The sequence below is a fragment of the Macaca fascicularis genome, chromosome 20 (genome assembly GCF_037993035.2).
Source record: "Macaca fascicularis isolate 582-1 chromosome 20, T2T-MFA8v1.1".
NCBI lineage: Eukaryota > Metazoa > Chordata > Mammalia > Primates > Cercopithecidae > Macaca > Macaca fascicularis.
Window position 1 is genome coordinate 63,044,335 of NC_088394.1, and position 27,157 is coordinate 63,071,491.

The 27,157-nt window shown below is 42.1% G+C and overlaps 1 protein-coding gene across 12 annotated transcripts in view; it reads left to right on the plus strand.

The window, feature by feature from the left end:
* Positions 1-539: 539 nt before the first annotated feature.
* The window catches only part of CBFB (core-binding factor subunit beta), a 77,223-nt gene continuing 50,605 nt past the window's right edge, over positions 540-27,157 (plus strand). For 6 of the 12 annotated variants that reach the window (XM_065536870.2, XM_045382352.3, XM_045382351.3 and 3 more), the window contains exons 1-3: positions 540-892; positions 1,130-1,216; positions 7,974-8,090. In XM_065536870.2, the coding sequence (XP_065392942.1) occupies positions 815-892; positions 1,130-1,216; positions 7,974-8,090 (282 nt within the window). In that variant the 5' untranslated portion in view covers positions 540-814. Of the gene's footprint in view, positions 893-1,129; positions 1,623-7,973; positions 8,091-27,157 lie in introns of all 12 variants that reach the window. The other 6 variants (XM_065536871.2, XM_045382353.3, XM_005592191.5 and 3 more) reach the window with 3 other exon arrangements.

The following is a 27,157-nucleotide window of genomic DNA, read 5'->3' on the forward strand; positions in this document are numbered from 1 at the left end:
GTGTAGCTGAGTGGGATCCCATCTAAGACCCATCTGACTCCAACAGCCACGACCTTTCCACCATGCCTTGGTTGGATTCTTCGGTCCATTTCCACCTCAGTCTTCAACGTGCACAGCCTACACCCCTACCGGTCGGTTTAGGGACGAAAAGTCCCCAAGGACTTAGGTTTCCTCGCGTTCAAATGACAATCTGGGGTTACTCCGCGCACCTGGGGAACCCAGAAGTTCCAGATGGCCGAGGAAGGGCGGAAGAAAAGGCCTGCGTTAGCTACTCCCGTCTGCTAAAAGGCAGGCGGATCCCCCCACGGCAGCTCCACGCCGAGTGATCGCGGGCGAGCAGCGGGAAAAGGGCAGCGCTGCGGAAAGAGCCCCGGGGCGCCACAGCCCCGCTGCTTAGCCAGCGGGCGGGTGGCGCATGCGCGGCGCGGGCCGCGGAGTTGTGAATGGTGCGTCTTGTTTGCTGGAGTTGGAGGCGGGCGGGCTCGCAAGGAGGAGGGGTGGGGCCGCCGGGGGCGGGGTGGGCGGTGAGAGGAAGTGGCGGCGGCGGCGGCGGCCGGGGGCGGCGAGAGCTGGGGCTGCGCGGGCGGCAGGCAACGGCTGAGGCGGCGGCGGCGGCGGCGTGGGTTGGGTTCGAGCGGGCAGCTGCGCCTCCGACTCCTCGGAACGGGAGCCCACGCGGGCGGGCGCCTGAAACAAAGGGAAGCGGGCGTCCGGGCGCCGCGGGTGGGCGGTCAGTCGGTCAGCGCGGAGCCAGCCAGCGGGTGCCCGCGCAAGCCCCGAGCGCGGCTGGCCGGCGCGGCCTCAGGGCGGGAAGATGCCGCGCGTCGTGCCCGACCAGAGAAGCAAGTTCGAGAACGAGGAGTTCTTTAGGAAGCTGAGCCGCGAGTGTGAGGTGAGGCGGGCGGGCGGCTAGGAGGCCGCAGCGCGCCCCGAGTGGGCCCGGGCGAAGAAAAGTTTGGGCGGCGCGGTCCCCGGGAGTCCCGGTCGGCGCGCCTGCGGAGGGGCAATCTCGCCTGGGCGGCCGTCGCCCGCAGCCTCTGCTTGCCTTTATCGGCGCCGCGCTGGGAGGGCGGGCGCGCGGGCGGCGCCGCGGATTTGGCTCCTGATTTCGGGCCGTCTTGCCTTGCAGATTAAGTACACGGGCTTCAGGGACCGGCCCCACGAGGAGCGCCAGGCGCGCTTCCAGAACGCCTGCCGCGACGGCCGCTCGGAAATCGTAAGTCGGCGGGCCCGGGGCGCAGACAGGGGCGCGCGCGGGTCACTTGTTGCGCCGGGCGGCCGCGGCCCAGGCCGGTTCCGGACGGCGGCGCGGCTGCCGCGGCTCCCGGAACTGAGCGGGCGCCGTCTCACTTCCTACTCGGGTTTCAAAATGCGAAACCAGACGCCGCGGGCCGGTGCTCGCGAGGAGACGCTTTCCCTGGGGCCCGCCGCGGTGGCGCGTGTCGGCCAATGGAGCACCGCGAGTGGGGCTCGAACCCGAGCCAGACTAAACAAGTGAAGGGCATTGTTTAGGCGGCTACACCAAGGAAGGGTTCAGGGTATTTGTGGCAAGCAAGCAAACCCCCATTCGGAAAAACAACCGGAGCTTCATTCAAGGTCGGCGATAGTTTGTTTCTTAAAAGGTGAGCTCTCGGTGATTCTCTGTCAAGCGGTCTCACTCCCAGATCGCCGAGAAGAAATCTTTTCTCCAGTTATGTATTGTCCTAATAGAGAGGAAACGGGGGGGAAAGGCCTTAAAAGTGTCATTTTCTTAGAATGTTAAGCTTCAGGAGAATCAGAAATAAACCATTATCCACATGTCTCGAGTAGGGCTGCCGTTCCTAAAATGCACAGATGGGCGAAACTCACGGTTGATCTCGAGGTCCTCGTTTTAGGAGGCAGATTTGGTGTGTCTTCACCAGATCTTGGGTTGAAGAAAAAAATTCAAGGGTCCTAGTTCCTCTCATCTCCTTTTGGTTTGCCTTGTTGGAGGTGCTGATGAGGAGAGAATGGTAGGAAGAAACCGAGAAAAGAGGTTGATTATTATTTTTTTGAGGTAGAGTCTTGCTCTGTTGCCCAGACTGGAGTACAGTGGCTCGATCTCCACTCACTGCAACCTCCGCCTCCTGGGTTCAAGCGATTTTCGTGCCTCAGCCTCCTGAGTAGCTAGGATTACAGGTGCCTGCCACCACGCCCGGCTAATTTTTGTATTTTCAGTAGAGACGGGGTTTCACCATGTTGGCCAAGCTGGCCTCCTGACCTCAAGTGATCCATCCTCCTCGACCTTCCAGAGTGTTAGGATTACAGGCGTGAGCCACTGCGTCCGGCCTGATTATTTTTTAAAAAGTTAAAGCGCTGTCTAATGGAATGCTGTTACTATCTGCTGGGTGACTTGGACCTATTGCATTGTCAGAGGCTTGAAGTTAGATGCGATTTGAATTTGGGTTAATAGTAGGAAGACATATTGGAAATTTACTCCTCCCACCCCCTTTATAAAACCAGTTTATTTTTATTCAGATATAATTCTTATGCCATAAAACTCTTCCTTTTCATCACTGAACTCAAATTTAATTTTAAAGAATATCTTGATATTTTAAGTGAAGGCTTTTTAGAATTGTAATAGAAGATACTGGTTAAATTTATAGGAGCTCGTGAATATTTGGTCATTAGTGCATGTTATGAAAGACAGTCTCAAGCTTTTAGCCCACTTGCAAGTTTCTTGAGTAATTGTATTATTTATATGATTGAAGTGCATAAGACATGCTTTTAGATTTTGTCACTGAGTGGTATAAGAAAATAATTCATTAGCTGGTGCGATGATCGTGTCATCCTTTGCCTGGGTTACCTTTTGCAAAAGGAAGGTGGTACACTTGAGGATAGAATTTCCTGGAGGTAAAGGATGCAAGTATAAAAGATAAGATACAAAGTATTTGTACTGTCAATGTTTGCTTTTTTGTTTGTTTTGAGATGGAGTCCCGCTCTATTACCCAGGCTGCAGTGCAGCAGCATGATGTAGTCTTGGCTCGCTACAACCTTTGCCTCCCAGGTTCAAGCGATTCTCCTGCCTCAACCTCCTGAGTAGCTGGGATTAGAGGCACACACCACCACGCCCAGCTAATTTTTTTGTATTTTTAGTAGAGACAGGGTTTCACCATGTTGGCCAGGCTGGTTTTGAACTCCTGACCTTAAATGATCCTCCCACTTCGGCCTTCCAAAGTGCTGGGATTACAAGTGTGAGCCACCGCGCCCGGCCTTGTTTTGTTTTGTTTTTTTTTAAGAGAGAGGTCTTGCTGTGTGGCCTAGGCTGGGGTGCAGTGGCTGTTCACAGACATAATCATAAGGCACTACAGCCTCAAACTTCTGGGCTCAAGCGATCCTCTTGTCTCAGCCTCCCAATAGCTGGGACTACCAGGCTCGGTGTCACCATACGCCGCCCCATGTATTATATTATTATCACTATTTTTGAAAGCTGAATTTTTTTGGAATGGTGAATCATAGCTAGTAGGGTGTTTTCTGTCATTTCAGACTTTGCTGAATGGAATTATGAATTCAACCCATGGGATATCTGAAATGCCGTAATATTATAGTAGTGTTATAGGTGGTTAGTGTTTGTCTTAAATTTCTTTCCAGGATGAATTAGACATTCTAGACTTTTCCTGCTTCCAAATATCTGATCCTCACCTGAGCCTGGGAGATCGAGGCTGCAGTGAGCCATAATCACACCACTGCACTCCAGCCTAGGTGACAGAGTGAGACCCTGTCTCCAAAAATAAAACAAATGTCTGATCCGACACATTTTATAAGTTTTAAATTTCTGAAAAGTATTAAAGGTTAAAGAAGGTAGATTGAATGCTGTGTGAGGTTTGCACTTAAGACGACACAGGTCTTATTTTGTTAAGTAATGTAACTATTGGTATTTGGAGAGGAATTTCACATTTCCTAGTTTTTTCTCTTTCTAGTTTCCCTCCTTTAATTTAGTGTTAACCCACATTTAATTACAGGATCCTTAGCTCCTAGAGGGTGGAGACCTTATTAATTCTGTATAAACCCCTCTGGATACAGGTATTTTGCACAATACCATAGGTACTTGATTATTTGAATTTAGAGGCTAGTTAATTTAATGCCTGAAATTTATCTTATTACTTATGAATAGGCCATGGTTTCTTTCTATTTGGCTGTGGAAAAAGGCATTATTTTGCCTGTTTTGACAGCAGCCATAAATGGCAAGAATATCCACAGTTCTCAAAACTATTCCCATTTGCATTTAGATGTGAAATAATTTAAGGATGTGTTGATCATCTCTAACTATAAAAATCAGCCCCCTTATTTTATGCCAATTGAGTTTTTAACTGTAAAACCTAATCAGCATTAAATAAAAGTGAACACCAGTAGAAGAATCTGTGGTAGAATCTGATTTATTCTTTTTTTGAGACTGGATCTCACTCTGTCACCCAGGCTGGAGTGCAGTGGTGCCATTTCCGTTCGCTGCAACCTCCGCCTCCTGCTTCCGCCTCCCGACTAGCTGGGATTATAGGTGCCTGCCATCATGCCTGTCTGGTTTTTGTATTTTTAGTAGAGATGGGTTTCACTGTGTTGGCCAGGCTGGTCTCCAACTCCTGGCCTCAAGTGATCTGCCTGCTTCCGTGAGCCACTGCACCCAGCTTTGATTTATTCTTACGAATTTTTTTTTTTTTTTTTTTTGAGTTGGAGTCTCGTTCTGTTGCCCTGGCTGGAGTGCAGTGGCCCTATCTCAGCTCACTGCAAGCTCCGCCTCCTGGGTTCACATCATTCTCCCGCCTCAGCCTCCCGAGTAGCTGGGACTACAGGCGCCTGCCACCGCGCCTGGCTAATTTTGTTTTTGTATTTTTAGTAGAGACAGGGTTTCACGGTTTTTTGTTTTTTTTGTTTTTGTTTTTTTTTGAGACGGTGTCTCATACTGTCGGCTAGGCTGCAGTGCAATGGCAAGATCTTGGCTCACTGCAACCTCCGCCTCCTGGGTTCTCACGATTCTCCTGCCTCAGCCTCACGAGTAGCTGGAATTACAGGCGCACACCACCACACCCAGCTAATTTTTTGTATTTTTAGTAGAGATGGGGTTTCACTACGTTGGCCAGACTGGTGTCGAGCTTCTGATCGCGTGATCTGCCTGCCTTGGCTTCCCAAAGTGCTGGGATTACAGGCTTGAGCCACCGTACCTGGCCTATGCTTACCAATTATGTAGTAAGAGTGTTGGAGATGTCTTCAGCACTAATAATCAATTAAAGAAAAAATATTTATGAGAAGTATGGTTACTCTATGGTGAGAAGAGTAAAAACTAATACATATTTCTAATTCTGAAGAATGAATGGTAAAAAGTATGTTGGATTGTCTCAAGGTGTGCTATTTTATAATTTGTGAAACCTATAAAACATAAGACAACCTGGAAATCTTAAATATAGGCGTCATACCAGTGTAGCATTTTAATGTTTTCATTTTGTTTCTTTTTTTCTTTATTTTCCTATGACAATATATTAATATTTTGGAACAATATATTAATATTTTGGAACAGACTTTTTCCAACTCTTACGTATATATAGGTATCTCATTAAAAGAGTTCTATGGTCAGATAAGTTTGGAAAATGCTTTTCTAGAATGATCTGTGTTTACCACTTCTGTCTCAGAGAGCGATCTTTATGAGATAATGGACATATAGTGATGAAGCAGGAAATCTCTTCTGAGGTTGGCATCAAGACAGGAGATGAGGTAATACGATCTGCAGAGTGTCTTGGCACAGAGCTGATTTGGGGTACACTGGAGGTGGAAGGATTTGCTACTGAAGAAGCACACCACAGGGATTTTGACACAGGGCATTCATTCATGTGCTGAGTCTCTTTTCTGCCACCACTCTGCTCTGAGAATTTCATTATCTGAAGCTGAAAAAGTTGACTTTCTTGTTGAACTTAAAGTTATTTCTCATATCATTCAGCAAACACTTTCGTAACATTTACTTGGTACTGTTTTAAGCACTTTACAAATAATTAATTTGTGAGGAAACTGAGGTATGCTTCAGGTCATACAGCCTGGGCAGTTTCCCTCCCAGAAACTCCTTTTTTGTTTGAACTAGTGTTGGGGGGTTCTAAGACTTATGCTCATAGTGCATGGGAAGTTTTTTTTGTTTTTTGTTTTTTCTTGTTTTTGAAATGGAGTCTCACCTGGTTGTCCAGGCTGGACCACAGTGGTGCAATCTCAGCTCACTGCATGCAACCTCTGCCTCCTGGGTTCAAGTGATTCTCCTGCCTCAGCCTCCCAAATAGCTGGGATTACAGGTGTCTGCCACCACGTCCAGCTAATTTTTTGTATTTTTAGTAGAGACAGGGTTTCACCATGTTGGCCAGGCTGGTCTTGTACTCCTGACCTCAGGTGGTCCACCCGTCTCACTTCCCAACGTGCTGGGATTACAAGCGTGAACCACCACTCTTGGCCTGAAAGATTTTTAAAAATGATGTTGTAATATTGATGTTAGTTCAGTTTCTATGCATATAAAACATTTACCACATGAAAATGGTACCCCAGTTGATTAGGGAAATGCCATCAAAGAGGTTTAGAGATTTAGCATTTAGGTTGACAAGTGTACTGACAGTGCCAGTAATAGAAATAGGAAGGATAATTTTTACCTCTAAAGAATCTAAGCTGTTAACCATCGGGGAACTATTGGATAGCCAAATTGGTTGTTGGCTTTAAACAAATTGCCCCAAATGTGAACCTCTTAATTTGAGATGAAGACTGTATGCATGGAAACAAATAATGCTTCTGAACTTAATTAGTAGAATAAACCAAACAAAAAACTTTTTTTTGAGACGGAGTCTTGCTCTGTCACCCAGGCTGTAGTGCAGTGGTGCGATCTTGGCTCACTACAAGCTCCGCCTCCCGGGTTCACGTCGTTCTTCTGCCTCAGCCTCCCAAGTAGCTGGGACTACAGGCGCCACCACCACGCCTGGCTAATTTTTTGTATTTTTAGTAGAGAGGGGGTTTCACTTTATTAGCCAGGATGGTCTCAATCTCCTGACCTTGTGATCCGCCTGTCTCGGCCTCCCAAAGTCCTGGGATTACAGGCGTGAGCCACCGCGCCCGGCCACAAAAAACTGTTTCTGGTTTCAGCAAAGAAGAGTTTACATTTAGATGATGAAAAATGTATTTTTTCAAAAATGCTTTTACTTCTTTTTTTCTTAATTTCCTTTGGGAAAGGGGTAATGTCTTTGTTTTTTGCATGAGGGAAATATAGAGGTAACTTGCTCAAGGGCTACATAAAATGACACTTTATTGAAATGGTTTTAGATCGTTCCATCTGTTGAGCTCTAACATCCAAATCTTTTATAAATATTAGATGAATACTTTTCTCTCCGTTGTAGTCGGATCAAGTTCTCCTAAAGTGAAATATTAGAAAAGACATATTTTAAAAAATCATCTAGGGTTTTAGAGAGTACTGTGACATCGCATGCTAATGTATGGTTTATCAGAGGAGAGACAGAAATTCCAAGTGCATTTTTTATGTACTGCCTGCCATGCAGTGTTTCTTTCAGCAAGGGAAATCAAGGAAAATTAAAGTGTCTCATTTATACAACTTTAAATTGAGGTGTTCTTTAAAATTCAAAACCTTTAGATTTTCAGTGATTTTTACATTTAAAAATAGAAGTTTTTAAATGCAAGGATGGATGGTGGCTTCTGGTTAGACATTAGCAGTGTGAGATCCTAACGTCAGCAAAAAATGACCTGAAAGAAAGTATTGATTCCATGTCTGATTTTATATTAAGCAGCCAATGGCAAATGTCCTCAAAATGGAATCAGATGTTTGTAACTTAATACTTAAGAAAAATGATGAGTGCATGTTTTTTTACTTTTAAGTATTCTCTGTGCTGCCTGACTTAAGACATAAACTGATGTAAAAATAAATGACTGCCTGCATAATTTATGTAATGTCCTGCTCCTGATCCTGTTTGTATTGATTTTTCTAAAAGGCTTTTGTGGCCACAGGAACCAATCTGTCTCTCCAGTTTTTTCCGGCCAGCTGGCAGGGAGAACAGCGACAAACACCTAGCCGAGAGTATGTCGACTTAGAAAGAGAAGCAGGCAAGGTAGGAAACGTTTCTTTGCAATTTAAAATACTGTGAGTTGTTTTGTTAGAGATTATTTGGTAATTTACATTTTAATAAAGATCACAGATCTGATTACATCAGCATATGCTCAGATTTGCTTTCATTCCATGTTATAAGGATGTAATATAAATTTTATTTATTTATTTTTTTTGATGGTGTTGAGCTCTTGTTGCACGGGCTGGAGTGCAGTGGCGTGATCTCTGTTCATTGCAACCTCCGCCTTGCAGTTTCAAGCGATTCTCGTGCCTCAGCCTCCTGAGTAGCTGGGATTACAGGCACCCACCACCATACCTGGCTAATTTTTGTATTTTTAGTAGAGGTGGGGTTTCACCATGTTGGCCAGGCTGGTCTCGAACTCCTGACCCCATCATGTGCCCTCCTCTGCCTCCCAAAGTGTTGGGATTACAGGCGTGAGCCACTGTGCCTGGTCAATATAATTTTTTAAAACCACTGGTAAACTTTTATATCACTCCATTCCTAATTTCATGTACATGATATTTGTCATAGAACATTCTAACCCTTAAGGAAAGTAACAGAACAATTACTTTAAAAGTTTGACAATACGTATTTTGTTTACAAAAATATATGTAAGTATAGTGCTATAAAAATAAAATTAAGAGGTGAATGGAAAAAAAAGCTCTCTAGGTTTAAAAATTAATAGTATTTAGAAATATCTCATAGGTAACTTTTTAATTCCATTAACAGCAAATTTACATTTGAGAAAAAACTGAAAATTTTAACTCAGAAATATGTATTTTTTGTTTTGAGAAAAAGTTTCTGGGAACATGTCTTACAGTTTTGATGTTAGAAGTTTAGATTAAAGATACAAAAATATAGGTAAAATGTTTAAGCTGAGAGCCTTATTTCAAGTCTATGTTAAATGTATTATGATTTTGATTTGGGTGATTTTTTTTTTTTGAGATGGAGTCTCTCTCTGTTGCCCGGGCTGGAGTGTAGTGGCGTGATCTTGGCTCACAGCAAACTCCACCTCCTGGGTTTTAAGCTGTTCTCCTGCCTCAGCCTCCTGAGTAGCTGGGATTACAGGCGTGTGCCACCACAGGCTAATTTTTTTTTTTTTTTTTTTGAGATGGAGTCTCGCTCTGTTGCCCAGGCTGGAGTGCAGTGGCGGGATCTCAGCTCACTGCAAGCTCCGCCTCCCGGGTTTACGCCATTCTCCTGCCTCAGCCTCCCGAGTAGCTGGGACTACAGGCGCCTGCCACCTCGCCTGGCTAGTTTTTTTTTTGTATTTTTTTTAGTAGAGACGGGGTTTCACCATGTTTGCCAGGATGGTCTCGATCTCCTGACCTCATGATCCACCCGTCTCGGCCTCCCAAAGTGCTGGGATTACAGGCTTGAGCCACTGCGCCCGGCCATTTTTTGTATTTTTAGTAGAGACGGGGTTTCACCATATTGGTCAGGCTGGTATTGAACTCCTGACCATGTGATCCGCCCGCCTCTGCCCCCCAAAATGCTGGGATTACAGGAGTGAGCCACTGCACCTGGCCTGGTGAAATTTTAATGAATAGCATCTTGGATTGGTTGATCCTTGATTGAGAAGTCAAGGAGTTGACTTCTTGAAGTAAAATTTTTAAAGAAGAAACACTCTTTTAAATCTAGTTTTATACTCAAAACACCCTTTTGGATCCAGTTTCATACTCATTTTTTCTGGGTTTGTTTCGCGGTGTGTTTTTGTACCTGTTTTTATCAACGTATTAAGTTAGTTTTCTCCGTGTCATCATGAATGGCATAACCTGCCACATTTATGTAACGTGAGAAATGTCTAACTATTCCTTTGAGAAAATTAAAAGGATTTTGTATTAGGAAAAAGATTTTTAATCTTGTGTGTGTATATATACATATATATACGTGTATGTGTATATGTATATGTGTATAGTGTGTATATATGTGTATATATGTATATATAAAATTAAGAATTTTTTGTTTTCTCCAATTTTATGGAATTAGATTTGCTCTTTTGTGCATGACAAAACAATCTTTGAATTGGAAAAGGGAAAATAGATTATAAGATTTTAAAAAATGAGTAATAAGCAAGCAGTTTGCTTTCCTGTGTATTAGTTTGTTTGCTTGGAAAACTAAAAGTGAATGTTCCAGATTTTACTATTTGGTAATTCTTACACAGTATATAAGGAAGAATTTGAGAAGTCCTTGTAGGATTGTTGTTTTTTTGGTCCTTCTGATGCGTGTATGTGTGACCATTGAAATTATTATTTTTTCTTGTTTGAATACTTTAAAGTTTGTTTAATGTGGTAGCTCAGATACTAAAGACATAAACCAAAAAAACAAATTTTTTTTTTGTCAGCTTTAGCCCAAAACTATTTTAATGCTTCAAGAGCGTCATCTCAGTGTTACTGAGGTCTTCCAGTATTTAATAACTAATAAATGGGTTGTTAACGCTACTAGAAGTTAAGTTTGCTTGAATTAATTTAATGATACTGCTTGACTAGTGTGAAGACCACATTATCCTTGGACTTAAGCCATTGAGATGTTTTTAATTATATGACCAAAAATAACAAAAATGTGAGATGGTTTGTTCTAGTACAGTCATGTGTCGCTTAATGGCAGGGATATGTTCTGGGAAATGTGTTGCTAGGTGATTTTTATCATTGTGTATATATAGAGCATACTTAGACCTAGGTGGTATAGCCTGCTACACGCTTAGGGTATATGGTATAGTCTGTTGCTCCTAGGCTACAAACCTATACTGTACAGCATGTTACTGTACTGAATACTGTAGTCAACTGTAACACAATGGTAAGTATTTGTGTATCTTCATGTATCTAAACATAGAAAAGACATGGTAAAAATACAATATTAAAAAAATGGCTTTGAATGGAGCTTGCAGGACTGGAAGTTGCTCTGGGTCAGTCACTTGAGTAAGTGGTGAATGAATGTGGTTCTGTAGATTTTATAAACACAGTATGCTTAGGACACTCTAAATTGCTTATAAAAATTAAGCAATTGCACTACAATGTTAAAATAGCTATGATGTCACTAGGCAATAGGAATTTTTCAGATTCATTATAATCTTACAGGACTACTGTCATATATATGATCCATTGTAGGCTGAAACGTTGTTAAAGCAATGCATGAGTGTATTAAAAAGATATGTTTTTAATTCTATTAGGAAGAGTGGTAGAACTGATGCAAGCTATTAGGAAATGTACATTTTTTAAATTCTGGTTTTAGAAGTTTTTTTTTCTGTCAAGTGACAAATGTGAATGTTTTCAGTTTTGCAGGCTTTCAGTCTCTGTCACAACTACTCATCTCTGTAACTACTTAATTCTGCTGTTGTGGTGTGAAAGGGCCCTAGACAATATGTAAACAATTGAGTGTGGCTGTATTCCATAAATGATGACACTGGTAGAAATCACTATCTTTCCCTCAGATGTAAATCTGTAAATGTTATGCATAGATCATGTATTTCTCAAATAAAATTTTGCCAACATCTGTACTACTTCTGTACTTTTTTTCTAGAAAAAAAAGCATTTTAAGGCAAAAACTCCTGCTGCACTTTTCCATGCCACTGTAATAAAGTTCTCCAGTGAATTTGGAGAAAAGGCATTGCCCTGTGTTTTCTCATCCATGGAGCTCAGACTGTGGGGTCTCGAATTTCTTTTCTCTTTTTATGGTCTGTTTCTTATAACCATTAGGTTTTGTTTCTGTCCCCACAGGACTAGGACTGGAAGCAAAGAAAATTGAAGGAACTTCTCCAAATGTTAATTATTTGCCTCTGTTCCTTATGTTGGATTCCATATCAGTGTGTTCTTTCATATTCTTTCAACTGAGTTACCTCCTGAAGCAGCTTAGTTCTCGTCCCGTTCATATGCAGCTTTGAGGAACTATAGTTGTTAAGGCTTTAGAATTAGGCAAAATTGAGTTAAGTTCTGGCTTCTGCATTTACTATGATGTAACTTTGGGCATGTTTAATTATTATAATCCTCAGTTGTAAAATGAGATTAATGGATACTTCTCAGGGTTGCTGTTGAGAGTAACTGAAATAGTGTATGTAAAGTCTTTAACCACTACTGTACCCGTCACAGTTATCCAAAAATTTATTCATTCAGAAGGTCTTTGTTGAACACCTGTTATGTGTACTGAGCATTGTCCTAGGTATTTGAGATACATCAGTGAACAAAGCAGAGATCCTTAATGGACAATATACATAATAAGTTATGTAATAGCTTACAAAGTGACAATAGCTTTGGGAAAAAGGAAAGGTATTATAGGATAAGGGTGATCAATGAGCAGGAACGTTTGCAGTTTTAAATTGGGTGGTCTGGGTAAGGAAGATCATACCCGAACCAAGACACAAAGGAGGTTAGGGAATGGTGAGCCGTGCAGGAGTTGGGGGTGGGGGAGAGATGTTCCAGACAGAGGAAACAGCCATTATAAAGGGCCCCAGAGTGGCACCCTGTGTTGGATCAACAGCAAGCAGGCCATTGTGGCTAGAGTAGACTGTGAAAGAAGTTGTAGTAGATGAAATCAGAAATAATAATGAGCCAGTTCATGTGACCATGGTAGGCCATTATAACCACATGGGATTTTTATTCTGAGTGAGATGGGGAATAGTTTTGAGTGTTTAGTTTGCTTATTTTTTAGGTACAGGGTCTTGGTATGTTGCCCAGGGTGACTTAAACTCCTGGACTCAAGTTATCCTCTTGGTCTGCTTCCGAAGTAGCTGAGAGTAAAGGCATGCTCCTGCTGCTGGCTTTTGAGTAGATGAATGATATGATCTGCGTTAGGTTTTGACAGACTAATGCTAGCTGCTAGGTTAATAATAGATTATAGAGGGCAAAAGTGAAGCAGGCTATTGCAGTAATCTTGGTGAGAGACCAGGGTGGTAGCAGTAGAGGTAGTGAGAAATGGTCATATCCTGGATGTATTTTGAGATAGAGACAACAGGATTTGCTTATGGATTGGATATGGCATGTGAGAAAGAGAAGAATTAAGAATGACTCTAACTTAGGCTGAGGCAGGAGAATTGCTTGAACCTGGGAGGGGGAGGTTGCAGTGAGCTGAGATCGTGCTGCTGCACTCCAGCCTGGGCAACAAGAGTGAAACTCCATCTCAAAAAAAAAAAAAAAAAGAATGACACCCACTTTTTGGCTAGAGAAACTGGGAATATGGGTTTACTGTCATGCGGGCTGGGAAAACTGGCTGGAACAATTTTGAGTAGCAGGTTAGGTCGATTTAGGGCATGTGAGCTTGTTGTGGGAGCTTGTTATTGCAGCTTGTTTCTTTGCTTTTTTTTTTTTTTTTTTTTTTTTTAAGAGAGAGAGGGTCTCGCTCTGTCACCCAGGCTGGAGTGCAGTGGTGCGATCATAGCTCACTGTAACCTCAAACCTCAAACTCCTAGGCTCAAGAGATCCTCCTGCCTTTTTTTTAATCCCCCACAAAACAAGGTCTCATTCTCTTGCCAGGCTGGAGTACAGTGGTGCCATCATGGCTCACTGCAGCCTCAACCTCCCAGGCTCAGGTGATCCTCCCACCTCAGCCTCCCGAGTAGCTGGGACCACAGCATCTCACCTGTAACCCCATCACCACCATGCCTGAAGTTATTTTTGTATTTTTTGTGGAGATAGCGTTCTGTTATATTGCCTAGGTTGGTCTTGAACTCCTGGCCTCAAGTGATCCTCCTGCCTTGGCCTCCCAAAGTGCTGGGATTACAGGCTTTTTAAAAAAACATTTGTTTCTAAGTGTTTCATTATTTTTTCTGCCTCAGTCTCTTGACTCACTAGGACGACAGGTATTTGCCACCACATCTGGCTGATTTTTAAATTTTTTTGTAGAGAAAATAATTATGCTCAGGCTGGCCTCTTAACTCCTGGCCTTAAGCAATCCTTCCACCTTGGCTTCCCAAAGTACTGGGATTACAGGCGTGGGACACTGCATCCAGCCTGAGTTTTTTTTTTTTTTTTTTTTTTGAGACGGAGTCTCACTCTGTCGCCCAAGCTGGAGTGCAGTGGCGCGATCCTGGCTCACTGAAAGCTCCGCCTCCTGGGTTCACGCCATCCTCCTGCCTCAGCCTCCCGAGTAGCTGGGACTACAGGCGCCCGCCACCGCGCCCGGCTCATTTTTTGTATTTTTAGTAGAGACGGGGTTTCACCGTGGTCTCCATCTCCTGACCTTGTGATCCGCCCGCCTCGGCCTCCCAAAGTGCTGGGATTACAGGTGTGAGCCACCGCGCCCGGCCCAGCCTGAGTTTTAACAAATGTATGCACCCATGTAGATGCTACCACAGTCAAGATATATTTCAGTTCCCCCCCCCCCCCAAAGGTTTCCTTGTGCCCCTTTGCAGGAATCTGGGACCTGCTGGACTGGGTGGTTCTGCCTCAGTGTCTCTCATGAGGTTGCTGTCAAGCTTTTGCCTGGGACTATGCAGTCTCTGAAGACTTGACTAGAACTGAAGGATCTGCCTGTTGGTAGGTGGTTTCACTTCCTAGCTATGCTTCTCCATAGAGAGAAAAAGAGTGAAGCCACCATGCCTTTTATTTATTTATTTATTTATTTTTTGAGACAGAGTTTTGCTCTGTCACCCAGGCTGGAGTGCAGTAGAGTAATCTCAGCTCACTACAACCTCTGCCTCCCGAGTTCAAGCAATTGTCCTTCCTCAGCCTCCCAAGTAGCTGGGCATATGCCACCACATGTGGCTAATTTTTGTATTTTTAGTAGAGACGGGGTTTCACCATTTTGGCCAGGCTGGTCTCAAACTCCTAACCTCAGGTGATCTGCCTGCCTCAGCCTCCCAGTGTGCTGGGATTATAGGTGTGAGCCACTGCGTCCAGCCCACTGTGCCTTTTATGATCTATTCTTCAAGTCACTTTCATACTTTTTATGATCTATTATTTGAGTCACTTGTTGCTTAGCCTGTTCATTAGACGCTGGTCAGTAAGTCTAACCCACATTCAACAGGGAGAAAGGTGTTCACACACACAGGGGTGTGAATACCAGGAGGCTGGGATCATTGAGGCCATCTTAGAGGCCGGCTAAAATAATATTCACTTAAATTTAGTGAACTCAGAAAAAATTGAATCCTAACAGAGCGGAAACAAAAAGCTCTATATTCTCTATTATTTGAAATACAGTTTTATGATTTAAGAAAATGGGCTCATAGAAATTAGTCCTTTTATTCATTCTGTTGCTAATGTGGCTGTAGAATATTTTCAAATCAAGGGCTTCCATAAGGAAGTTCTGTTAATGGGTGACTGATTATAAGTACATACCTTACATATGACCAAGTCACAGCACAGAATTTTATAATCTATCCTTCAAATATATTTGAAACTATTATACCCAGGTACCTGGTGAGCTGCCTACATTGGCTCTTAATAAGGATCTTTCTCAGAAATGGTTTAAACTAATACAGTATAGTAGAAAGAGCTCTAGATTTGAGTCAAGACAACCATAACTATTTTCCTTAACATGTAAATGAGGATCAGAATGTCTGCCCTATTCATGTGCCTCGTGAGAATTAAATGTAGTACCGGAATATGTGAAAATGCCTTTTAAATTGTAAACCCCTATCCACAGTTAGACTATTTAATGGTTCTGTAGGGTGAGATTATAGCTAACTGATTGATAGAGTGTTTGTGCTATAGCGTGCCTTAGGTAAACTTCATGTCAGGTAGTTGAAAAATGTTGGAACACTACATCTTTCCCAAGTGTTCCATCCTGATGTGTTACAAACACTGGCAGCCAAAATGTTCTTAATCCTTCTTTACATTAATTTAGCTGTCAAAAGACAAGGGAAAAGCAACTAATCAGAATTTAAATCATTCTTAAAAGTGTATAGACCAAACAACTCCAATTCCTTTTTTCTTTCCTCTTAGGACTTATTTCCATTTACTTTTATTTCAAATAAATGCAAGTGATTATGGTTGACCATAAATTGTTAGTCTTGAGTGGTCAGATTAATGGTTTTTACATGTATTCTGTATCTCATAAAGCTTCATTGGTATTTTGAAATAATGATTGTATGTACTGACTTTGCGATCCCAGTTTATGACTTTAAAGATAAGGGGTATGAAAATCATTTCATAAAAGGAAAAAAATGAACTTTACAGTGGTACTGTTCATTTTTTTGTGTAGAAATTGAATATGCTATCTGGTTTTTACCACATTGACCTCAGAAAAAGAGAGGTTACACTTTTTTATGGTTTATATTCCTGTTTGTAGCTTGTGATTTTAATTGATAGTCAAATACATTAATATCAGACATCCAGAAGTATTTATAAAGTATATATCATTAGAGTAGCTACTTTGAAAAATTTTGATAAGTTATATATTTTTTCTTTGTGGACTTTTATACTTAAAAGTCTTTTAATTTATTTTTATGAGCATAAAATAAAGCAAAATCTAACAACATTGGATTTAATGAGTAAGGACAGAATTTTATTTTAAATGGCCTTTTCTAATAAAAGTCTATGACTCTGCTTCTTCTGGAACCTTTTACGCACTTGCCTGCAGGATCTTTGTCCCAAAATAAATATTGTGTTTGTTTATATACCATCCACAATTTGGCACAGTTTACAGGACTTCTTGATGTTAGCTTTGAGAAATCCCTATTTACACTCAAGAAGTTCCTTCTCTGTAGATAGCCCAGACATTCCAAATAAAAGATCTCTGTGGTAAAGCTTTGGAGTGTGATTTTCTTTGAGAGAGATTGAGGCAACTTTACAAATACCTTGTCACATCTGGATTTTAAGTATTTCAGTTCAACTAAAATATGAATTGACAGCACTTTGTTATTGACAGTTTAGTGTATTGAAATCTGGTTTTAAAAAATGTTTTAGGTATACTGTAATACTCTAATAATAACTGAATCATACAATTTAGAACTGGTAGCTGCAAGCTTATATATATATAAAAGACACCTTTGTATCTAGAAAAACGTTTGTATTTTTAAAGAAAAGTTTTTCTTTTCATTATTTTTCAATCTAAGAGAGGAAGTCGACTTTCTGAAAAAAGTAAAATGTTTTGGCTGGGTGTGGTGGCTCATGCCTGTAATCCCAGCACTTTGGGAGGCTGAGGCAGGTTGGTCACCTGAGGTCAGAAGTTCAAGACCAGCCTGCTCAGTGTGATGAAATCCCACCTCTACTAAAAATACAAAAAATTAGCCAGGTATGGTGGCATGTGCCTGTAATCCCAGCTACTTGGGAGGCTGAGGCAGGAGAATTGCTTGAACCCGGGAGGCAGAGGTTGCAGTGGGCCAAGATTGCACCACTGTACTCCAGCCTGGGCAACAGAGCAAGATTCTGTCTGGAAAAAAAAAAAATTAGAATGTTTTAAAATTAGTATGTCGTAGTACCTTCCAGTTAAAGAGTACATGAATCTGAATATATGGTAAATGCACCTCTGAAGCACTTGAAGATTGTGTAGTCCCTTTTTCCCTTCTTTTGGATTGCATTATTTCCATTTTAGTGTAAAGGTGAAATTCTCATTCATGACCTTTCCTGAATTACATAGTCCAAGTGAGAGAAGGCAGAAATAATGTGTCTGAGAAGAGCATCTTTCACTCTTCCCCTTCTTGCTTCTACTTTCTACCTTTTTTTTGAGACGGAGTCTCACTCTATCGCCCAGGCTGGAGTGCAGTAGCGCGATCTCAGCTCACTGTAAACTCTGCCTCCCGGGTTCACACCATTCTCCTGCCTCAGCCTCCTGAGTAGCTAGGACTATAGGCGCCCGCCACTGTGCCCGGCTAATTTTTTGTATTTTTAGTAGAGATGGCGTTTCACTGTGTTAGCCAGTATGGTCTCGATCTCCTGACCTCGTGATCCGCCCTCCTCAGCCTCCCAAAGTGCTGGGATTACAGGCGTGAGCCACTGTGCCCGACCTTTTTTTTTTTTTTTTTAGATGGTGTCTTGCTCTGTCACCTAGGCTGGAATGCAGTGGTGTAATCTTGGCTCACTGCAGCCTCCACCTCCTGGGTTCAAGGGATTCTCCAGCCTCAGCCTCCGAGTAGCTGGGATTACAGGCACCTGCCACCACGCCTGGCTAATTTTTGTGTTTTTATTGGAGATGGGGTTTCACCATTTTGGCCAGACTGGTCTCAAACTCCTGACCTCAGGTGATCTGCCCACCGTGGCCTCCCAAAGTGCTGGGATTACAGGCATGAGCCACTGTGCCTGGTCTTTTTCTTTTTTTTTTTGAAACTGGATCTCTCTCTGTCACCCAGGCTGGAGTGCAGTGGTGTGATCTTGGCTTATTGCAACCTCTGCCTCCTGGGCTCAAGCGATCCTCCCACCTCAGCCTCCCAAGTAGCTGGAACCACAGGCATGCGCCACCATGCCCAGGTAATTTTTTTTGTAGATACGGGGTCTCACCGTGTTGCCCAAGCTGATCTCAAACTTCTGGACTCAAGTAATCCACTCGCCTTGGCCTCTCAAAGTGCTGGGATTACAGGCGTGTACTCATCATTTTTTTTTAATGGTTAATTCAAATACTACCAGGATACACTATTGAAATGTTGACTGAAGATGTTAATTTCTTTGTAACACTGCTATGCCCTGGTTTTACTGTTTCCCATTTTCACTTGTAATTTTTCAATCAGCATTATTGAGGTATACTTTACATACAGTACAGTTCACCTATTTTAACTGTACAAGTCCGTGACAACTGTGTATTCAGTAGTATAACCACCACCAAAGTTAAGATATAGAATATTTCCATTGCTTCAAAAAGTTCCCTCATGCCCCCTTGCAGATAGTGTTCTAATTGATGAAGACATACATGCACTGATACTTTCGTGATCCTCATCTTACAGGGAAGAAAACGTTTGTAATTTCTTTTTAACAGCATAAAAATGTTGTTTACCTTCAGGTGCAGAGACTTTGTTTCTTCAATATTATTCTTTGATAGTTTTCTACAGAGGATTGCAAGCTACAGACAAGCTAAAGTATAATAGTGATATGGTAGACTTTAATTTTTACCTATTTTTATGAAAGTATACAATGTAAACAGTTGGAAAGTATTATCTATTATAAGCTTTTCAGTTTAAGGTGGGCCTGCTCAAATTGATGTGTATTTAGGAACTAAGAATTTTAAATAACATTTGAAAGGCCGGGCGCAGTAGCTCACGCCTGTAATCCCAGCACTTTGGGAGACCAGTGCAGGCAGATCACAAGGTCAGGAGTTCAAGAACAGCCTGGCCAACATAGTGAAACCCTGTCTCTACTAAAAATACCAAAAAAAAAAAAAATTAGCTGAGAGTGTTGGTGGGCGCCTGTAGTCCCAGCTACTTGGGAGACTGAGGCAGGAGAATCGCTTGAACCCGGGGGGTGGAGGTTACAGTGAGCAGAGATTGAGCCACTGCACTCCAGCCTGGGAGACACAGCAAGACTCTGTCTCAAAAAAAAAAAATAAATTAAATAAATAAATAGCATTTGAAATGTACTTTAATGCTGTGTGTAGAAACGGTATTTAAAAAAATAAAACTTGCCCCTTGGCAGTATTGCTGTGCTTTCAGGACTCTAATGCAGAGTGTACCTAAGAAGGAAAGGGCTGAGTCTGGGAATGGTTGGCAGGTTGTTTTTGGGGATGAAAAACTTTTTACCCATGTATGCAGCCAGTACTGAGCCTTTTTGTGTTTTAAAACTTCAGATGTAAAGGCAGGTTAACCTTCAGATTAAAACAAAAAGATGGCATAGAAACTGGTGACTTCGACATTTACATTAGAAGAATTTAGATGTTTTCAAATAAACAAATCTTCTGCCCATATCATAGATGTTCAAAGTTTGTTCTGTATAACAACAATCATATTTTCTAATAATTGTGTGGCCCCGTTTGCAGAACATTGTTCTAAGTAATGAGCACTTTGGGAGAACCCTCTCAATTGTTTTTTTGGGATATTGTTTATTCACACCAGCTTTTTAGTCCTGAGTTTCAATCCCTTTGCTATCCAGAACATTTCTGGGCCATTTTTTACTGAGCCAGGTGCCGTGGCTCGTGCCTGTGGTCCCAGTGCTTTGGGAGGCCAGGGCAGGTGAATCGCCTAGGGTTAGGAGTTCAAGACTAGCATGGCCAGCATGGTGAAGTCTCTACTAAGAATGCCAAAATTGGCTGGGCATGGTGGCAGGTGCCTGTGGTCCCAGCTGCTCTGGAGGCTAAGGCAGGAGAATCGCTTGAACCTGGGAGGCAGAGTGAGCCGAGATTGCGCCACTGCACTCAGCCTGGGAAATGAACAAAATTCCATCTCAAAAAATAATAATAAAAATTAAAATGCAGAAATTGGTCAGGCGTGGTGTCGCATGCCTCTGGTTCCAGTTACTCAGGAGGCTGGGGCAGGAGAGTTGCTTGGGCCTGGGAGGCAGAGGTTGCAGTGAGCAGAGATTGCACCATGGCACTCCAGCCTGTGGCAGAGCGAGGCCCAGTCTCCAAACAAATAACAACAACAACAAAAAAACCCTAAAAGATTTCTTATTTTCCTTAAGCGTATTGGCCAAGGTTAAAATATTCATCCTGAATATTCTGTATGAAAACATTGGATACGAAGAAAAAAAGAAAATTCGGGCAGTTGACCAGGGGGGAGAATCAAGGTTTTTGGTTCTTCCTAACACTTCTTCTCAATGAGACTATACTCACTTTTTAAAAAGCTATTTATAAAATATTAAGATATTACATAAAGTTAAAAATTGAAACAAAAGTCAGCATCTTAAATTCACCAATTGCACAACTGAATGGTGTTTTTTGTTTGTTTGTTTTTTTGAGACAGAGTCTCGCTCTGTTGCCCAGACTGGAGTGCAGTGGCATGATCTTGGCTCACTGCAAGCTCCACGTCCTGGGTTCACGCCATTCTCCCGCCTCAGCCTCCCGAGTAGCTGGGACTACAGGCGCCTGCCACCACGCCTGACTAATTTTTTTGTATTTTTTTAGTAGAGATGGGTTTTCACCATGTTAGCCAGGATAGGATGGTCTCGATCTCCTGACCTTGTGATCTGCCCGTCTCAGCCTCTCAAAGTGCCGGGATTACAGGTGTGAGCCACCGCACCCAGCCTTTTTTTTTTTTTTTTTTTTTGAGATGGAGTTTCGCTCTTGTTGTCTAGACTGGAGTGCAGTGGCGCGATCTCAGCTCACGGCAACCTCCACCTCCCGGGTTCATGCAGTTCCCTACGTCAGCCTCCCGAGTAACTGGAATTACAGGCATGTGCCACCATGCTTGGCTAATGTTTTGTATTCTTAGTAGAGACGGGGTTTCTCCATGTTGGTCAGGCTAGTCTCAAACTCCTGACCTCAGGTGATCTGCCCACCTCGGCCTCCTGAAGTGCTGGGATTACAAGTGTAAGCCACCACACCCGGCCACTGAGTGGTTTTTAATATAGTCACAACCATCACCATTACCTAATTTGTGAATATTTTAGAGACGGAGTCTCTTGTCTGCCGGGCTGGAGTGCAGTGGTGCGATCTCGGCACACTGCAACCTCTGCCTCCCAGGTTCAAGCTATTCTCCTGCCTCAGCCTCCTGAGTAGATGGGATTACAGGAGCCCGCCACCACGCCCAGCTGATTTTTGTACTTTTAATAGAGATGGTTTCGCCATGTTGGCCAGGCTGGTCTCGAACTCCTGACCTCAGGTGATCTGCCCACTTTGGCCTCCCAAAGTGCTGGGATTACAGGCGTGAGCCACCGTGCCTTGCCCCGTGCTATTTTTGAGACAGTCTCGCTCTGTTGCCCAAGCTGGAATGCAGTAGCACAACCATGGCTCACTGCAGCTTCAACCTCCCAGGCTCAAGCAATTCTTCCACCTCACTGGGACTGTAGGCACATGCCACTGCACCAGCTGTTTGTTTTGTTTTGTTTTACTTTTTGTAGAGAAGGGGTCTCACTATGTTGCTTAGGGTGGTCTCGAACTCCTGGCTGGGTTCAAATGATCCTCCCACTTTGGCCTCCCATGAACCATTTTAAATGCTTTTTGAAAACTGCAAAGTAGTTTTTATGGTGATCGCCACCACCAGACACTGTGGTAGTGATAATAGTTTACATTATCACTAATTATCTTAATACTGCACTATATAGAAGTGTTTAATTTTAGAACATATCTGGTGATAGCTTGATTTTACAGCTGAGGAAACTGAGGCCAGAGAGGCTAAGTAAACCTTCAGAAGTCATGTTATCTGTTTCCTGGTAGAGCCAGGACCCCGACCTACTTCTTTTTTTTACCACCAAGTCTGTTCTTTGTATGCTACACTACTGCTAATAAGTAATCATTAGGGAAGTTGATGCTAACTCCACATACCACTTTCCGAAGCCTTATTTAAAGGTATTTTGGCCCACCAAGTTACTCTACTGATATATGTATATAAATTATACATATTAGATTATAATTTTTATATATATATATAAAAATATATTTAATATGTAATATATAATTATATATCTAATATATAATGTATATATTTATAATATATAAATTACATACAATTTGTATATATTATATATTATATAATGTAATCTGTATTATGTATGATTGTCATATATGTTAATATATATCTAATATATAAGATATATATTATATCTATATACGTATAGCATTATGTTCTAAGACTTATTTTTTTATATATATATGTAATATGTTCTAAGACTCTCGGGGATTCCTGAGTACAGGATTTGATAGTACCAAATCCTATATATGTGCTATTTTTTCCTATACAGATATATACCTATGATAAAGTTTAATGTATAAATTAGGCACAGTAAGAGATTAACAACCATAACTAATAATAAAGTAGAATATGGCCAGGCAAGGCTGCTCACAACTATAATCCCAGTGTTTTGGGAGACCAAGGCAGTAGGATTGCTTGAGTCCAGGAGTTTGAGACCAGCCTGGGCAATATGAAACCCTGTCCATACAAAAAAGTTTAAAAATTAGCCGGGTATGGTGGCATGCACCTGTAGTCCTAGCTATTTGGGAGGCTGAGGTGCGAGAATTGCATGAACCTGGGAGTTTGAGGCTGCAGTGAATTATGATTGAGTGATGACACTCTAGCCTGAGCAATAGAGCAAAACCCTGTCTCCAAAAAAATTAAAAGTTTAAAAAAACAAAGTGGAACACTAATAACAATATGCTGTAATAAATGTAAAATGAAGGTTATTTGAACATAAGCACTGCCATACTGCAGCAGGATGGCTACTAAGTAACTAATAGACACATTCCTTATATAGCGTGGATATGCTGGACAAAGAGATGATTCATCTCTCTGGAGAGGAGTGCAATTTAAAACTTACAAATTGTTTATTTCTGGAATTTTTCATATAATATTTTTGGACCGTGATTAGTAACCGTGGGAGTAACTGAAACCATGAAGAACAAAACTGGCTAAGCGGGGACTACTGTACTTGATACATTTTTCCTTTTAGGAATTCTGCTAAATCATTTTTCATTTGTTAGATGTGTCTTACAAAGAATAGATAAAAACATGTACATTTTAGGAATAATAATAAAAGGAACATATGTATATTAGGACTGATGTTCAGTGTGGTAGCTATTATACAATCCACATGAGACTGTTGAACACTTGTAATGTGGCTAGTGTGAATTCACATGTGAGGTGTGTGGAAAAGCACAAACCAGATTTTGAAACTCAGTATGAAAAACAAAAATAATACAATGTATTGCTATATATATGGATCCAAAATATATATCCAAAATAATGTCATATATTGTTTTATATATATATATATGTGGATCCAGTTTTATACTTATTATTTTTTCTGGGTTTGTTTCACAGTGTGTTTTTGTACCTGTTTCTGTCAACTTACTGAATTAGTTTTCTAAGTGTCATGAATAGCATAACCTGCCACTTTTATGTAAAACATGAGAAATGTCTAAATGACCAACATATATAGGTAAAATGTTTAAACTGCGAGCCTTATTTCTACGTTAAATGTATTATATGATTTTGGTGATTTTTTTTTTTTTTTTTTTGAGATAGAGTCTTGCTCTGTTGCCCAGACTGGAGTGCAGTGGCATGATCTTGGCTCACTGCAACCTCCACCTCCTGGGTTTTAAGCTATTCTCCTGCCTCAGCCTCCTGAGTAGCTGGGATTACAGGCATATATATATATATGTGTGTGTGTGTGTAAACATATTCCTATAGCAATAGCTACAGGCATATATATGTGTGTGTGTATATATATATTTATATAGCAATAGAAATATATATAGCAATAGGAATATATATACACCCACATAAAGCAATAGGAATAGATAATGTATTTTGAGATGAGTTCTGGCTCTATCACCCAAGCTGGAGTTCTGTGACACGATCTCAGCTCTCTGCAACCTCTGCCTCCCAGGCTCAAGCCATCCTCCCATGTTGCCCAGGCTGGTCTCGAACTTGTGAGCTCAAGCGATCCACCTGCCTTAGCCTCCCAAAGTGCTGGGATTGCAGGTGTGAGCCACTGTGCCTGACCCAAGATATTGCTTACTTGATACCATGTTGAAAATTTTAGATGTTTTGAATTAAGTAACATTAAAATTAATTTCACCTCTTTTTACTTTTTAAAAAATGCCTACTAGGCTGGGTGCAGTTGCTCATGCCTGTAATCCTAGCACTTTGGGAGGCCAAGGTGTGAAGATTGCATGAAGCCAGGAGTCTGAGACCAGCCAGGTCAGCATAGTGAGACCTCATCCTTACAAAATAAAAACATTTTTTAAGTGACTGGACATAGTGGGGTGTGCCTATAGTCCTAGCTCCTGGTGAGACTAAAGTGGGAGGTTTGCTTGAGCCCAGGAGTTCAAGGCTGTAATGACCTGTGGTGGTGCCACTGCAGTCCAATCTGGGTGAAGGAGGGAGACCCTGTCTCTTTTTTTTTTTTTTTTTTTGAGACGGAGTCTCGCTTTGTCGCCCAGGTTGGAGTGCAGTGGCCAGATCTCAGCTCACTGCAAGCTCCGCCTCCCGGGTTCACGCCATTCTCCTGCCTCAGCCTCCCGAGTAGCTGGGACTACAGGCGCCCGCCACCTTGCCCGGCTAGTTTTTTGTATTATTTAGTAGAGAGGGGGTTTCACCGTGTTAGCCAGGATGGTCTCGATCTCCTGACCTCGTGATGCGCCCGTCTCGGCCTCCCAAAGTGCTGGGATTACAGGCTTGAGCCACCGTGCCCGGCTGACCCTGTCTCTTAAAAAAAAAAAAAAAAAAAACCTGCTAGACAATTTATAGTTATAAATGTGACTTGCATTTGTGATTCACATTATATATTTCTATTGAATAGCACTGCCTCCACAGTTGGCCAGGTATGGTGGCTCACACCTATAATTGCAGCACTTTCGGAGGCTAAGGAGGGAGGATTGCTTGAGCCGAGAAGTTACAGACCAGCCTGGGCAACAAAGTGAGACCCCATCTCTACAAAAAAATGAAATAATTAGCCAGGTGTGGTGACACAGGCCTGTAGTCCCAGCTACTTGGGAGGCTGAGGCAGGAGGATCCCTTGAGTCCTGGAAATCAAGGCTGCAGTGAGCTGTTTTCATACCACAGAGCACAATGCTATCTCAAAAAAAAAAAAAAAAAAAAGGAAAAGAAAACTTTAGAGTTCTTTTCCTCAACCCGTCTGCCCCCACAAAATAATCATTATCCTGATTAATGTATTTATTCCCTTACTTTTCTTTGTCATTTTATTTCCTATGCATATATCTCTGAATAATGCATTGTTTCGTTTTTAAAAACATGAAAATAGGAAGCACACACTTCAGGGCGGTGTAAACAAAGGACTCTAATGTCGCTTTCCTTTTTTTTTTTTTTTTTTCGTGAGAGGAGTCTTGCTCTGTCACCTAGGCTGGAGTGCAGTAGCACAATCTTGGCTCACTGCAAGTTCCGCCTCCTGGGTTCACGCCATTCTCCTGCCTCAGCCTCCTGAGTAGCTGGGACTACAGGCACCCACCACCACAACACCCGGCTAATTTTTTGTGTTTTTAGTAGAAACGGGGTTTCACCATGTTAGCCAGGATGGTCTCAATCTCCTGACCTCGTGATCCACCCTCCTCAGCCTACCAAAGTGTTGGGATTACAGGCGTGAGCCACCGCTCCTGGCCTTCTAATGTCACTTTCAAATGCAGCTCCTAGAAGATGAGCTGAACAGAATCTTAGGGTCAAGTCTGGATTCAGCTTCCCTGTGAATTTTTAGAGCCTCCCTGGGGAAGCTTGTGAGCAGAGTCGTGAGTGGATTATGGGAAACCTAGGCTCACACTGGAGTTAGGGCGTCTGGCACACTGTAAAACCTTTGCTTACAGTGTGCCAGAGATCTGGAGGAATATGGTCAGAGGGAATTAGCTGCTCTGGTATTTTCTGCTTCTAGGCTCACCATGACCTTTACCTTCTTTTATCCTTTTTTTTTTTTTTTTTTTTTAATTCTTGTGTCAAAATTGATGTCTCATTCCAGACCTACCTTCTTTTCACAGGAGTAAGTCAAAGCACATCACCTCTGTCAGCTCAAATAAGTGTCCTTAGCTGGTCCCAGCAGTGGGGAAGGCTTATATGTGAGCATTTTGCCCTCAGGATCTTGGTGATGACCATCCTTAGAATGTCCGTCTCTTGAATCTAGACTGATTATCCTCTATATCCAGTGCACTGCTTTCATACTGGCTTCTGTGTTCATCTTCTGCTGTGAGGGGCTTCTTTTTTTGTTTTTTTGTTTTTGTTTTTGTTTCTTTTTCAATTTTTCTGTCTTCCTGTTTCTTGGTTTACAGTCTTTTTGTGGATAACAGAGTCCTTGCATGTTTGAAGTGTCTTTATTCTACCATACTTTATTGTAAGTTTGTCTTGTTCTAGAGTTTGAAGTTAGAGATTATTTTCATTAAGAAGGCCTTGTTTCATTGTCTTGGTTTAAATGTTGCAGTTGAAAATCTCTGAAGTCATTCTGTTTCCTGATCTGTTTGTGACCAATTTCCCTCATCTTTGGAAGTTTGTAAAATCTCCTGTCTCCATGTTTTGGTATTTATCTATGATGTAACCTAGTGTCAGTCCACAGTCATTCCTTGTGCAGGGTACTTGCCAGCCCTTTACAGTATGGCAGCTGTGTCCTTCATAAGGAAATTTT